The 16,255-nt window shown below is 38.0% G+C and overlaps 2 protein-coding genes and 1 pseudogene across 3 annotated transcripts; 1 reads left to right on the forward strand and 2 right to left on the reverse strand.

The window, feature by feature from the left end:
- Positions 1-1,155: 1,155 nt before the first annotated feature.
- LOC101311693 lies at positions 1,156-4,522 on the forward strand (annotated as a pseudogene). Its single transcript, XR_185087.1, has 5 exons — positions 1,156-1,418; positions 1,684-1,781; positions 1,927-2,271; positions 2,745-2,784; positions 2,928-4,522. The product of XR_185087.1 is annotated as an uncharacterized LOC101311693 (transcript).
- An 896-nt stretch (positions 4,523-5,418) lies between these two features.
- On the reverse strand, positions 5,419-8,490 carry LOC101308315 (uridine kinase-like protein 5-like). Its single transcript, XM_004306341.1, has 14 exons — positions 8,370-8,490; positions 8,154-8,245; positions 7,958-8,027; positions 7,747-7,862; positions 7,522-7,618; positions 7,234-7,313; positions 6,948-7,142; positions 6,764-6,847; positions 6,548-6,608; positions 6,348-6,408; positions 5,961-6,054; positions 5,813-5,885; positions 5,659-5,741; positions 5,419-5,583 (listed from the first exon to the last, which is right to left on the reverse strand). The coding sequence occupies exons 1-14, from the start codon at positions 8,488-8,490 to the stop codon at positions 5,419-5,421; spliced, it is 1,392 nt and encodes a 463-aa protein (XP_004306389.1).
- Positions 8,491-8,748: 258 nt separating this feature from the next.
- Positions 8,749-11,872, reverse strand: LOC101311985 (probable methyltransferase PMT9-like). The gene is made up of 8 exons (XM_004304625.1): positions 11,654-11,872; positions 11,366-11,530; positions 11,095-11,277; positions 10,411-11,005; positions 10,216-10,328; positions 9,906-10,126; positions 9,371-9,712; positions 8,749-9,172 (listed from the first exon to the last, which is right to left on the reverse strand). The coding sequence occupies exons 1-7, from the start codon at positions 11,849-11,851 to the stop codon at positions 9,397-9,399; spliced, it is 1,791 nt and encodes a 596-aa protein (XP_004304673.1). The 5' UTR covers positions 11,852-11,872; the 3' UTR covers positions 8,749-9,172; positions 9,371-9,396.
- Positions 11,873-16,255: the final 4,383 nt, after the last annotated feature.

Raw genomic sequence — 16,255 nt, forward strand, 5'->3', positions numbered from 1 at the left:
AAATATGCATAATGTGGATACTACACCGCGCCAAGGGGCGGGTATACTGACCATTTTGCCCCAGTTATTTTTAAGAAACCATAATATTGTCATTAACTTTAGATATACAATCAGTATAACAGCTGGTATAATTTGTATTAATAATATTCTATGAAGTACATATCAGAAACATTTCTATCAATCAATTACCTTATTGACCAGCTTTATAACATTGTTTTTGGATAAAATAATTTTAATGTCCATAGAAATTTTAAAATTATGGGAATTACAATTCCATGAATTTTGTGATAGCTCTTATACATATGTGGAATATGCATAATGTGAATACTATATCCCGCCAAGACGCGGGTATACTAACCCTTTTGCCTCTGTTATTTTTAAGAAACCACAATATTGTCATTAACCCTAGATATATAATCAGTATAACAGCTGTGTATAATTTGCATGTATAACATTCTATGAAGTACATATCATAAACATTTCTATCAATCAATTAACTCATTGACCAGCTTCATAACGTTGTTTTTGGATAAAGTAATTTTAATGTCCATAGAAATTTTAAAGTCATGGGAATTATAATTCCATGAATTTAAATCCTATTAATTGAGAATTTCATTGTTTGAATTTCATGATGTGTCCATAGAAATTTCAAAATCATGAGAATTACAATTCCATGAATTTAAATCCTATTAATTAAGAATTCCATTGTTTGGATTTCATGATATAGAGTTTTAAAATGACAAGAATTTGTATTCAGACTAACCTTAGTTAAGGGAATTGACAAATGACGCTTATTTTGTGAGGAATTCAAGTCGGGAATTTAAGCTCCTAAATTTCACGATTATTTTCCCGTGAAAATTGCTAATTCCACGGGATAAGTATCCAAACGAGGGAAACCGTCCTAAGAAATTGGGAATTCCTTATGTTTGATTAAATTCTCAGGAATTCACCTACATCCAAACACACCGTAAATGTATACACCGCGCCAAGGCGCGGGTATAATTCTAGTACACAATTACCAAAGAACACACAAGTTAACAGCAATGATTTGGTGTTAACAATTCTCTTAAGAGCAATGGGCCATCACTCGAGGATGGGTCAAATTTGGGCCTTAGGTCTAATGGCCCGATTCACTATCTTCTTCTCTCTGTGTTTAGTGTGAATTTCATAGCTATAGCAAAAGCAGCAATGGCGACGAGTGAGGAGAAGACCAAAGAAGGGAACAACCTACTGGGGTCGCCAACCTTCAAGGAGCTCGACAATGGTCGCTTCCAGTGCGTCGAGACTGGGCACCAATTGCTTGCCAAAGACATTGAAACCTACTCTCAGAGCAAACGGTGTCGTTTGGGTCTCATCGAATTCGCACTCTCTCATAATAAACCTCCTCTCAACATGTTCAAGCAGGACCCTCTTTCTCGGTATACCTCTTCTTCCTCTCTCTACCCTTTTGATTTTTGTGGAGAACCCTTTTTAAAGGTTTTAGCTTTAATTTTAGGGTTTAGGGTTTAGGAGAAGACCCATAAAGGCTTTAGCTTTGATTGTTTTATGGGGTAATTCATGTTGGGGTATGGTTAGTTTGCTTAGAATTTTTGTTGGTTGATGAAATTTTAGCTGAAATATAAGTGTGAATGTTTGAGTGTTAATTTTTAGTGCTGATACTCGGTTGGTTTGTTTCTTTTGTAGTTCAAAGTTGGTGTGTAAGCTAACGGAGGATACCATCAATAAGTCGGAGGAACACATTTGGAAGCATATCAATGGGAAACGATTCCTCAACAGACTGGGTTTGTATTTGTCTTACATTCTTTGTTATAAGGTCTTCATGCGATTCGTATTAGTACGTGTTTGAAACAAGTGTATGGGATGTTCTTTGGAGTGATTGGCCTCGCATATGTTTATGAATTTGATGATAAATGTTACTTGAAACAGAGGAAATGGAAGAAGGAAAGCTAAATTTAAATAAAATGGAAGAAGAGCTGGATGATCAGGAACCTGAGAAAGCATCTAAGCCTGGCAAAGATGGAGCCAGGAAGGAGAAGAAGGAGAAGAAAAAGAAGAAGAAAAAGGAGGTGAAGGTGGAGGAGGACGGTGATGATGAGATTATCTCTGAAACACCCAAGTCTCATAGTGAGGAAAGTGATTCTGAAGAAGCTGAGTTTTGGATCCCTCCACCAGGAGCACGCTGGGATTTTGATGATGGCGGTGACAGATGGGGATCTGATTCGGAGTCAGAGAGCAATGATGAGAACAAAAGTGATGAGGTTGATGGAATTGGTATGGATTTGAACTTGCTTTTAATCCTATGTGCTTTCTTTGTTTCCAACTTCTATAGATGTAATGTCTATTCCGTGTCAATGCTTTTTTTGAATTTGTCCATCGGCTGAACTGCTATAGTCTTCTACATATGTCAATTGTTTCAAATAGGGGCTTGTGATTTTTAATATATATAAGTTGTCACTGGAGAGTGGAGAATTATATGCTGAGTTGAGCTGGATATATTTATGTGGCTTTATACTTTTTTGTGTCTGCAAATCAACTGGTTGTATTCTTCGATCAAGACTCTTGCGTGTTTCATCGAAGACACGTACTGAAATTTGCATCGTGTAGAGTCACCAGATTGATGGCAAGAAATTGTTGCAAAATCAGTAGTAATTCAGTTTTGTAATTATACTTGGACATGCTATTCTTAATTTGAACTTTCCAACTTGACCCTCAAGTCCATAACTTTTTTCTTTAATATAATGCAGTTGAAGATGGTGACGAGGAGTCAGAAGAGATCTCAATGCGGTATGTTCACTATGTTCTATAGGTGGAAGAACCAATAAGCATCCTGGTTTCCTTTGAATCTGCTTGATTGTATACCAATCTGTTGGAAACAATTATATACCATTTTCTTTTGAATCTGCTTGATTGTTCTTGGTACCTTGCAGGACAAAAAGAATGTCCATAGAAATTGGACCAAGCAGCTTTGCCTCAAGAAAGAAGAAGAGTAAGAAGAACACTGCATGATCTGACCACCTTTGCTTCAACTTTAAAGAGCATCTGATGTAGAAAAGTTTTTATATTAAACACAGAGAGCATGGTGAAAGAGAAACGATATCTGAAGGTTTCAAAAACACAATTCTTCTTCCTTGCACTTGGTCAATTTTCATTATTCCCGTAGTCTTTTTTGCTTTGTATCTCATTTGTGGGACAAATGGGTGAGGATTGTGCCACTAACACATCTTTTCCTTTAATGTACCACCCAAGTAAATGGACATGGTTGAACCGAAAAGAAATAGATGTTGGAGGCACTCTAGTAGTTGGGTTTCATTTGGTGTAATCCTAAATTAAGTTTTTTGAACTCCTGTAGAATATGAATTTTTGCGTTTTGATCAATTCTTTGACATTGTTGTATATCTATGGCACTGAACTGATTGCCTGTTTTCTTCTGATGAAATATAGCACAAATTGAAACAGAAGCGGGCTTGGATAATATACATGAACAGCATAGACATTAGACAACATTAGCATTACACAAAATACTTCAAAACAAATAAAACAGAAATCAAGTAAAGTTGCAAATGGAATTTATTCTGACATTAACCCATACTCAATAGTAGAGTTTTGGAGACGAATAGATATGGTCATGGAGAGGAGTGGAAGACCCTTTTTTCCAGGAAAACAAGTCCTGTAGTAGAGGAACAATAGGCTTCTTCTTCATCATCTTATAATTCCTCTCTCTTTTTCCTCCACTCCCATAATAACCATGTTGAGAACCAATGGTCAACATCTGAGCCAAAGAGGTAGAGTCCTCCATCCTTATCATCGACCACGGATCCTTCTTGACATTCCTCTCTGCTTCCTCCGGATTTGATCTCATCGAACTGATAGCATGATGATCACTACTAGCCGCTGCCTTTCCTGCTGCGGCCGCCTCAGCCTGAGCCAACTTGGACATGTTCTTGTGAAGCTCTGCATTCAAGGTTGCCAATGCCACCTCGGTTTCAGACTCTCTCTCCTTGAGCAACTTCAACTCCACCTTGGTTTCCTCAAGCTCAGCCTCAAGTTTCTTTAGACTATCCAAAATAAGATCACTTTCTTCACTATGTGGGTCAGCACTGGTACTTGGTGAGATGACAAACTTGTTCCTTGATGAAGAAGTTTCTGTTTCTTGCATAGTGTAAAATGGCGGCAGCTGTGGCGGTTTAGGGGATGGTGATGGTGAGAAGAACTCTCCTAGGAGAAGCCGCTCTCCGAAGACGGCAACAGCTTCCTTGACGGAGCTGAAGGGTCTTGAAGTGTCAACATTGGCGCGGTAATCATGTGGCACTGGAACGACTTGAAGATTTTGGGTCTCCATTGAAAGAATTGAAGGTAGGAGACAGAATGTGGTTTGAGGAGTGAATATATTTGATACATGATTGGGAACTTGGGATCATGAGGTTGGTTATTTCTTCGCTTGCACTTCAAGTGTACGGACCCTTCATCAGTAGAGACTTGGTTTCAATGTCAAGACAATATAAGTGTGTGACATGAATTAAGGTGGATGAATATGACCACATAACAACCTGGTCTGTGTAATTAGCATATGCCAAGCACATCATGTCATTTAAGCCTTTTAGCTACATAAGCGACAAGATTGACGATAAGTTTAAATTTCTGAATATTATTTGATTGACATGATAACCTGTCAATCAAATACGATGTGTCTTGGCTAACACAATCCATTTTAGCCAAGAAGGAAAATCGTGTAGCAAAAACTACAGGCGCCACCCTCTAGGCCGAAACTGAAAGGAATCTGGTTTCACCACTAAAGGAACAAATAGCATGGTCTAGGCCTTCTGAGAATGCTGTTAAGCCAATACATTAGTGTTAAGTTTGAAATGTATCCATACTTTGTCTTTGATATTAAAATTGGAATGATATTACCTACTAACAAACGATGGCATGAGGTCACACTGAAGCATTAGTCTTCTGTTCTTACACTACAAAATAAAAAGGGTAAAATAATGTATAGTTCCTGTGGTTTGAAATCGACATCTGTTTAGTCCTTGTGGTTTCATTTTAATCTGAATGGTTCTTAAAGTCACGATATTTCTTCTAAATAATCTTTTCGCCAATTTTGCTCACTTAGATTGCTGATGTGGCCATTAAAAATTACAATGTTTTTAACGCCTACGTCAGCATTTTAACGGTAAAAATTGACGAAATGACCATCTGGAAGGAAAATCGTGACTTTAAGGACCATTCAGATTAAAATGAAACCATAAGGACTGAATAGATGTTGATTTCAAACCACAAAGACTAAACAAATTTCAATTAAAAAAAAAAACTCAAAACCGGACTCATTTGTGGTATCACCTTTGAAATTCCTTGCAGGGTGGATATATCTACATAATCTTAGCTATTACATATATTTAGGTCACTTGGAGCTTGAATTCAACCAGAACCGGTCTCATTACTTTCTGTGCCAAAATAACGATCACCAAATTCTCCCATTCCCGGGATCACACGCAAATATTCGTTCAAAGATAAGTCGATCTCTGATGTAACAAATTTTAGCATTGGAAATCTCTTGCATACCGCATGTATTCCCTCCGGTGCCTGCATCAGAGGAAATGTATTATACATCACCATAAAAGGAAGTTTCCATTGAGCATGATCAGAGTGATTACTTACTGCTATAAGGTTAAGGAAGATGATGTTGGCTTCTGGTACACCCTTACTGAGTAGCAGAGATATAGCTTTGATGGCAGAGTTTCCTACGAATTCAGAGATTTAGAGACAAATTTCTTATGCTTGGAAATTAGACGATAGATGCTTTTTCTCAAACCTGAAGACAGAACAGGATCGAGGAATAACACATGCCGGCTTGAGATATCTTTCGGTAGCTTCTCATAGATTAACTGCAGACACATACATCGTAAGGATATAAGACAGACGAAGAGAAAGATGTGAGAGAGTGACTATGTAACACAAACCTGTCGACCATTGTTACCCTCTCCGTGGATGAGAATTTTTCCTATTTTTATTCCTTTACAACATGCTCTTAGTGCATTCTCCATGCTTTCTCCACTGATATTGAAAAAAAAGCATGGGAGACAATGTACTTCAAATATTGCTACAAACACATAAACAAGTAATATGTGCTGATGATGTGCACATAAACAATGTCTATAATTGCTGGTCGCAAGTAGGTAAATTGATATAAGCGCCTTCTAGCCGTGGACAAGTTAATGAAATTGTCTATTTTCTCAAAAACAATGTCTATAATTGCTGGTCACGGTTAGCTTAGTGTGCTTTTTGTCAAGTCTAAAGATTAAGTGAGATATATATATCATGAGAAGCACAATCCTTGAAAGATATACCTTCTAATAACTGAAACGCCACACAATCTTTTACAGAAAACAACTCCACTGTATATAGATCCTGCAAGAGATAACAACAAATAACTTGTAATCAAATAACTTACTAAGAGTTTTCGTTTACAGGTCCTTTAAAAAAAAAACTCAGGTGGTGATAGATGTGAACAAGTTTTGAAGGCTTGAAACTGAATGCCGAGGTATACCTGTTGGGGTAATAATCTGTTGTTCTTGGAAAGGGAGGTGACCAAGCCCATGCTCCACAACCTGAAACATTGGTGCAAGGTGTACATAAGTTTAAGCTTACCAAAAAAGGAAAAATGACGTGTGGATTTCAATTTGGAGTGTGTGGATTTCACAACCCAAGTTTAAATATAATGATTGTCAATACTTTACTACTGTGCATACTAGACTAGTTATACCAAGCGAATAAGTCGGTCGGAATAAAAGACGAAGTCATGCTTTGTTGTTTGGGCATCACGTATCAATGTATGCATTCCTCGTATCTGAACCAAACAAAAGAAGTAACACTTTCAGAATGCAAAGATTTCACATATAGATCAACAACATGAGCAGTTCAAAGAGAAGAATATAACTGAATGTTACCTGAAATGTGGAAAAGATGAGGAAAAGATTTGGATATATTTTACACAGATCATGTTGGCCAAGCTTTGTATGAATATGTTGTACTATCAAGTCAATTGCAACATCATTATCTCCACCTCGAGGAATGATTATATCTGCATACTTTTTCGAGGGCAATATGAATTCATCAAAACTAGGCTTCACGAATTTGGTATACTGCAAAATTTCCATGCATAAGTAGGCAAAATAGATACATTAGTGTCATTTTCAATCAATTTTAGGAAAGTATAGGAGGAATGTAACTAACTTGTTCGAGTACATTCTGTATATTTCTGCCTCTTTCGACTGTATCACGCTGAATTCTCCTAGAGAGCCGTACATCAGAGTCTGCACTGGTGTAGGATGGTTTTGGATAAGCGACAATACAAGATAAAAAAGCTCAAGGTCTCTGGTCATGAAATGAAAAGCAAGTTCTTCATATTTACAATCGAATGATCAATGTGCAACTTTGTGTGCAGTACACTGTACAATCGTGTTGAAGGATCTTCATTGTAATCATGAGGTTCACATTCAAGAACAAATAGACAAAGATAACCTGTGTCAACGAAGATTTTCATGTTCATGAGATCACGGACACGAGGATCATGAAGAACAAGTATTCCTTCTAAAATGATAATGTCTGAGGGCTTGACCTGTAATTGATCGGCAATGTTGCACAACATTTCGTTCAATGGTAAAATTCACGGTTACATTCCATTGTGGAAATAACACACACTAATGAAACAGATTGGTTTTTTTAACTGCAGATTAAATGTACTACCTGGCAAGTAGGTTCTATGCTTTGATGGGTCTTAAAATCATAGTCTGGGATGCTAACTGTCTGTCCAAGCTTTAATTTCTCCATACAAGAAAGCAACAACTCCGTATTAAAGGCCTCTGGAGAAGAAAACACGAAAGGCAAATCGATGCAGATGATGTAGTGTTAAAATTTTCAGATGAAATAAATCAATGCTCGTTAATTAGTCTTTTACCAGGATGATCAAAGTTGTATTCATGCACATTCTTCAACTTCTCCTCATTCAAGGAGTGATAAAATGAATCCTTGATATAGAAGCACAAGAAATCATGGTTAACCACCGTTAGAAACCACCCTCCACCGATTCGATCACACAAATATTCTCAAATTAACCCAAAATCTAAAATAAAATTAGTGTAAAAAAGATTTACTTGATTTACTAAAACAACACGCTGATCACGGAGTTGAGAGATGATCAAATTGCACACCGTGGTTTTTCCGGATGCAGTTCCTCCAGCAACACCTGATCAACACAAACATATATGAACATCGTTCCTCTAACATGTTGAGGATTTCAAACATATATGAACATCGTTACCATCTGCACCTAAGGACATTATGAGGGAGAGAGGGTGGTTAATTCTTACCAATGAAGAATGATTGCTTAGTTGGGGCTCTGGGACTAGAGGAGGATCCATTGTTAGATTGGAGAGAAAGATGATGTTGGATGCCGATGCTCAATGAAGAAGCCGCAGCTTCAGAATCCATTGCTTGCTATGATGAAGCTCGATTGTTTCGTAGTCTATAAAGCTTTTTGGCTTTGCCCCTAATCCTATGGAATTGGAGAGCCTGAAATGGAAATGTGAAAATGGGAATTGCTACGATATTAGCGGGAACAGACAGACCCATGTCTCGTGTCTTCCATGTGGAGATTATTATTGTTATGACATGTTTGGTTTTGCCTCAAACAAACACTACTCTGTGTTCTAGACAAGCGCAAGCATTGCGAGCCATAGTCATAGATCGAATGAAATCCAGTTTTTGACCAAAATCAGCATTGCGACCAAAATCATATATACACTCATTCTTAACCTCAGTTTTTGACAAAATTTTCTTGTACATAAGCGTTGTTTTTACTAGTAATGAAGAAATAAATGTAATAGAGTAATAGTTATTAAAGTGAACTTCACATTCCCAGTTGGGTACTTTGGACTTTTGAGAATAGTTACAGAAACAAAAGGTGTCCTGGTCCTGGTTATGCAAGCTTTTCTACAATTGGTGTTGCTCTTTCTTCACTCCTACCGTCTTGAAATCAAGGAAGAAAACATGTCCACGCCAACTGAAGGCTGAAGACAATCACTTTGTTGCCTCTCTCATGTCAACAAATTTCTTTCTCTCATGTCTCCGTACATTGTCTTTTTTTTTCTTCAAAGATTGTATAGCAGCCGGCCTGTATTATAAAGCAATGTCAAGTTTTTCATAATCCAGCAGGGGAAATTGAAGTACACACCAAATCATGGTGATAATAAGGATCCAACAGATTTTTGCTTCCATGATTGGAATTCTTAGCACAATGCATGCAAAAACAGTTGCTAGTAATCAAAAGTCCACAAGAGTATTCCAGTATGAGAAAGAATAGAGCATATACCTGAAAGTCTGAAACCCAAAGCCAAATCACATTGTTGTATGCTCCTCATCCCACAGCTTCTTTCTTGCAATCAAAACTCTCTCTTCACCTGAGGAAAGAGCATCAACTCGTGGTTCGACTTCTGATAACCAGTCATCCCACTTCAAGGCAGTCACAAACTTCCGGATGTAGTTTATAACAGAGGGTTTGTCTCTTATGATGACAAATCCCTTAGGTCTCAGTATCCTATCCATTTCAATCAATAGATCCTCTGCACTGCATCCACGTTCCTCAATATCTGAAAATACTGCCCATGCATGTAGAAGATCATATGTACGTGGGTACGTGGAAAACGCTTCACACCTATAAAATACAGTGATCACAAACAGTCAAATCTCAAAAACAGGAAAGGTAACATTGGAAGACCCCTAAAATTTGGAATGTCAATATTCAAAATATAACCACAGAACAAGCACATTTATGTAGAAATCATAGATTCACAGATCAGATGTCCAAACACAGAAGTGAAAGGAGCTATTGATCAGATCAAACGTACCAGTCATGAACAGTTCCAATCAAGCCTCGATCATAAACAATCTTTAAATTGGCAGATGCATGGACAGGAGCAACGTTCATAACCCAGACATCTTTTCCATTCAAGGCAGCCGCAAATCCACCAAGGTGTGAGTTCATATCCATGACATTTCTGAATGAATTTCTCTCTATAACAGACTTCATCTGCTTCCAGTATTCACTGACTCTAAACTGCCATATGCTCTGTATCACATGGATTTCATGGGTACTCATTAAGCAGAACAACAAAAGATAACATCGAAAAGAGTTAAGCTTGTAATCAGGATTCTTACAGTGTCCTCTTGGAATTCTTCAGGACTGATGCCAATTTCCTCCAGGCGAGGGGGTGCTGTTGTAAGCCTCTGAGGCCAAGGGGCGAGCCTGCTTCCTCTTTCCCTATGCACCTCTGTTTTGTAATTTTGATAGTGAGAATAACTAGATTGTGGAAAGCCGAAAACAATAACAGTGAGTATAGTTAACCTACTTACTCGCAGAGTACTGAGAAATGCACGCCTTCATGCTCACGTTCCAACTTGCATCTGGATCATCATCAGAATTGCACAGAGGGGGTTTTGTCCAAGGATTTCTCTTCAAGTAACAACTATTAGTCAGCGGCTTGGCCCATACTACACTCTGGTCTTTCTTGGCTACAACTTTCCAGCACATTCTTTTTGTAAGATCAGACATAGCACTCCAGATCCTCTGATTTTCAGGGTCATGTGCATATGCTTCAGGAGAACTATACACAAAATACCCTCCAGGTCTTAGTAATCTGTCAACCTCTAATAAGAGGATTCCATCTCTTTGAAGCCAATCTATCCGGCAGCGTGAGCAATGAGCCAGCTCAAATGATCGGCTCGGATAAGTAAGCCTCTTTGTACCCAAGATACCAAGAGTTGATGGAATCCCCCTCTCTAACGCAAATTGTATTTGATTCTCATGCGCATCATTAGGAGCAAGAGACATGGCAATGACATGATGAGAAAGAAGATACGCCCCAAAACTCGCAACTCCACAACCCACATCAAGCACAGTGCGAATATTTCCACCGTTGTTGAATTTAAAATCAGGAAACTTAAGCATCTACACCAAATTAAAACCATAGCTTAGGAACAATCATAACACAACACACCACTAAAAAAAAGCCTAGCATCATACAAAAACAACAGTACCCTGGAAAGCGCAACAATGTACTTATCAGCTCCATTATGGAAATGTGTCCCTCCACCGGGAAAATTGATCTTGTCACCATTCACAACCATCCAATTCTGATCCGATTTCTCCTGCGCAAGCGAAGTGTGTGGAATGTTGGCCTTCCACACCTCATCTCTACTGGCCGGCCATCGAACCGGCACCTGAAAATAAAGTTCTACATAAAGTTCATCAAAACTAGACGAATCCATAACCAAAAAAAAAAATCAAATGTGGCTCCCCCTAACCAACCTTGTACCCCAACGGCGGCGGAATCAGGCAATTGTAGCGGCGCTCCGGCCGGGGACAATGCCGTTCGTAATGCTCCATCAGCGTCAAATTGAGCTTCAATTTCAGCTGGTAAATGAGGTTTCTATCGAGACAAGGTATCAGCTCCGAGAATTGCATATCACAAATCTGCTCGGAAATCAAATCACCGCAAAATCAAAAACCAGCGCAAACCCTAATCAATCAATGTTGACTTTCAAATGAGAGAGAGAGAGAGAGAGAGAGAGAGAGAGAGAGAAGGAATAAACATACAAGAATGGTTTTAGGGAGCTCGGCGACCTGGCGGGACCCAGCGAAAAGCGGGTCGGAGCCATCCGGGTCGTCGGAGAGGCGGGAGCCCGGGCCGAAAGACCAGCCGTAGTAGAAACAGAGCAGACCCAGGCACACAGTGAGACCGAGCAGAACGGACTTGAACAACTTGGGGAAGCTGACGTCATTCCTGTGCTTCATTGTTTGTTTGTCCGAGGGTGACGGACATGACCCGACCCGACCCGACCCGAGAATCGATGAAACCCTCGGCGCAGCGCGGGAGGGAGAAACAGACTGGCGGGGGATTGGTAGAGTGTGGTGGTCGACCTCTCCGTGAGGCTTGTAAAGTGATTTGGAAATTTGGCAGTACTTTCGGGCTAATAAGGTCATTTTCTTCGTACTCTCGAAGAAAAAAGATAAAAGAAGAAGCAGGGCATGTGACAATAAAATTAGAGAAGTTTTTTTTTTCGAAAAGAAAAATAAATTACATTAAGAAGTTTCTGGTCAAATAATAAGGCTTTCGAAATCTCACGAAAACCCTATCAATCTCAATCTAATACAGAGGCGAGTTACAAGAATGAATTAATTGTGAATCAAATGTATTACAAACTGAATTAATTATGAATCAAATGTATTCGATATAATTGTGGTAGGCGCCTAGGCGGGTAGATACTGTAGTTTGAATTAAACAGGTAGCTCATTCATGATCTGGTTCTGGTTTTGTGCTTCATGCTCAGTCCAGCGGCATATCCTGATGAACAGCTCCTTCAGTCTTTCAGAGGCACGAACAATTCCTGCAACTGCGAAACTCCCCATCAAGTCGCCACTCATCACAATTAGTATCTCTTTCAATTCACCAATGGCTAGAACAAGAGCTGAGACTCCACTTTCACATAACGTTTTTAAGTATTGGTATGACTTGCTCGCAACACTAACAGAACAGATGCTCCAGATGAAGAGAACGAGCCAACCAAAAGGTGGAAAGAGGACGAGCAGCTCTAAAGTGAAAGCCAGAGTTCCCAACATGATGATAATATTATTCATGAATTTACGAAAGTTTACTGAACCGTGATCATTTTGGAGTATCATGACACCTATTGACCCGAAGTAAGCCGATACGTCGACAACAAACAGCCTCATCAATAGTGTGTCTGAAGATGAATTTGCAAATTTCAATTGGAGGCACAAGCCAAGGATGGTGATGAGAGAAACAATACATTTGTTCAATCCCACCATAGATTTGCTCCTAGGTGCACCCTGCTCCATTCTGTTATTTATTAAGACCATAAGAAAATTGATAAGAGTTAAAAATTATTTATCAAATTAGTGAAAAAGATCGACTATGGCTACGAATGAGTTGCAGATAGGAAGGTTTATCCATTGCCTTGGTTCCTCCTAGCTACATGGAATTTCCCTATATTCTTCAATATCTGAAAGAGATCCTTGAGTTTTAATGATGAAAAATCAATTGAGCAGTAAGAAGGTAATGTTGGATTTAATTTCACCAACTTCAGACTACAATTTGAAGGAAACCCAATTAAATGGAGAACATAATGTATTTCCCCTCAGTAATATGCTAGAGTTCCTCAGTATAATTGAGCAAGAAGCATGAAATGGAGACGACAACGACGGAGACTGAACAGAAATAGCTAGCTAGGAGTTGCGACAGCATGCAGTAGCTCTACATTTCTATCAACAGGTCTAAAGCATGAAGATCATATTAATATTAACGGAAACCATGAAGATCATAAGCAAGTGAAAGAATATATAAGCTAAGACTACTAAAGCGTGCAAAATATATTGTAGCTAGTAAGATGACTAACACTGGCAAGTTAACAGAACTGCTGTTCCCCATCTCTCTGGAGCTCAAACCTTCCTCCCTCTCGCTTCTTTCTCCCTTGGGATATATAAGAAATGAAGTTATAAGGATTAGACATACTTATAGGAATTCAGACATGTACTTCTGGTGTAGTGTTAACTTTTGGGCTTAGTGTTAACTTTTGGACATGTAGACATGTAGATTTCATTTGGCTTAGTGTTAACTCTTGGACATGTAGACATGTAGAATTCTAGAATTCTTTTGGCTTAGTGTTAACTTTTGGTAGACATGTAGAATTCTTTTGGCTTAGTGTTAACTTTTGGACATGTAGACATGTAGAATTCGTTTGGCTTAGTGTTAACTTTTGGACATGTAGACATGTAGAATTCTAGAATTCTTTTGGCTTAGTGTTAACTTTTGGTAGACATGTAGAATTCTTTTGGTTTAGGGTTAACAGAACTGCTGTTCCCCATCTCTGTGGAGCTCAAACCTTCCTCCCTCTCGCTTCTTACTTCCTTGGGATATATAAGAAATGAAGTTATAAGGACATGTAGAAAATGTATTCTTTTGGCTTAGTGTTAACTTTTGGTAGACATGAAGAATTCTTTTGGTTTAGTGTAAAGCAGCAAACTTTTAGTCAGGTACTGTTCAGTCAGGTACGGTGAGAAAGCATAATCCAAACTCCCTAAATTGTCACTTGAGGGTAATTTCGTTATTTCATCATGTCAAAATCTCTCTCCCAACGACTACTGGGGATTCGAACAAGTGATGTGAGATGTTCACCACTAGGGAATAGCAATCCAACTACTGCGCGCTAGCTAATGATGGTAAACACAGAACACACACACACATATATATATATATATATATATATATACTATTTTAAGCTTTAGACACTATATTTCTTTAATGCATTGTAACATTTTTTTTTTTGATTAAATTGTAACATATTATTTAGGATCAAATAGATGAATAGTGGATGGAGAAATTATTTAGAAACATGTAATACCTTGAGATAAATTAATATTTGTGGAGCTCAAACCTTCCTCCCTCGCTTCTTACTCCCTTGGGATATATAAGAAATGAAGTTATAAGGATTAGACATACACTTATAGGACCTGTTCAAAAGAAAAAAAAAAAAAAAGATAGGTCCTGTTCAAGGGAATAAAGGCAAAAGATTTTTAGGTCATGTTCAAGGGAAAAAAGCAAAATGTTCTAGGATATTCTCTATGTGTGTCATGGCCTTATGTTAATAGGATATGTAGTTAGACTAGATCTATGTATTCATATCCTTACCATATTGGTATTGTGTAATTCCCTATATAAAGGGCTCCTATCAATGAATAAGATGATGATTCTCTTGCTATCTCTTTGTCTCTACACTTTATCCTTCATCACAAAAAGATTTTTAGGTCCTTTTTTTTTTGAAAGTAAGATTTTTAGGTCCTGTTCAAGGACAAAAAGCAAAAAGATTTTTAGGTCCTGTTCAAGGACAAAAGACATATGCAGATATATTTATAGGTAGGAATTTCTGAGGGGGTTTGAGGGTCCCATCATGTGATTAGGGGGTCTGAGGGTCCCATCAGTTGCAGCAACGACTTCTTGTGATTTTCCACTCCGCCAGCTCAGGGTTTGAGGGTAATTTCCCATAAGTTGCAGCAACGACGACTGAGGGATTCGAACAAGTGATGTTCCCCACCACTGCGCTAGCTAATGATCCTAGTAGACTGTAAACAAGAACTTATATATACCATTTTTAGCTTATTCACTATACTCCTATATAAGAAATGAAGTTATAAGGATTAGAGTCCTTAGATACACTTAAAGGAGTCGCTTCTTACTTGATCGCTTCTTACTTCTTACACCCTTGGGATATAAAGGAAGGATCCATATAAGAAATCTTGCTTCCTACTCCCTTGGAAGTTTCTTAGTCGCTTCTTATACTCCATTGGGATATATAAGAAGGAAAGTCGTGAAGTTTTTCGTGTGCTTTTTCAAACTTTTCAACTCCGCCAGGTCAGGTTTTGAGGTCGACTGGGTATATCCGAACAAGTGATGACTCTGATGTTCCCCACTAGGAATAGCAACGTGGCTAGCTAATGATAGTGGTAGATTGTTAACAAAGAACTTATATATGTACCATTTCTAGCTTATTCATTATATTTCTTTGATGCATTGTAACATTTTTTTTATATATTAAATTGTAACATATTATTTAGGATGAATAGTGGATGGAGAAATTATTTAGAAACATGTAATACCTTGAGATAAATTAATATATTTATATAATATTCTTTTTAATTACGATGTAGTAAATCTTAACTTAATTTTTGGGTCAAAAAAAAATCTAAAGGCATTGAAAATAATTTTGTAGTAGGTATTGAGCTTTGATTTTTATTTACAAAAAATGAATCATACCATATTGGTCATTTCATTGCCTATTTCACAAGGGTTATGAAATAGTATGTTAATGTTAGTATATTTATATCAATACCTATTCCAGGAAGTGAAATTCTATATCATGTAGTTCATTTAATTATATTTGCCTCAATCCATGTTAAGCATATTCACCATGAGCGCAATATGGTTGCTGATTTGCCGGCCGAGAACAGTACTCGATCTCAATGCTCAAGGCATATGTTATCTCTATGAGCTCCTTGTTATTGTTACTGAAGCTCTCCTTGATGATATTGTGGGAGTTGCTAGGTGTAGAAGTTTTAGAACCAGTAGTATTGGTTAGTTTCTGTTTGTAGTTTTTTTGTTCTGAGCCTTTGACTTCATTCTTA

This window comes from Fragaria vesca, linkage group LG6 (assembly GCF_000184155.1).
Source record: "Fragaria vesca subsp. vesca linkage group LG6, FraVesHawaii_1.0, whole genome shotgun sequence".
NCBI lineage: Eukaryota > Viridiplantae > Streptophyta > Magnoliopsida > Rosales > Rosaceae > Fragaria > Fragaria vesca.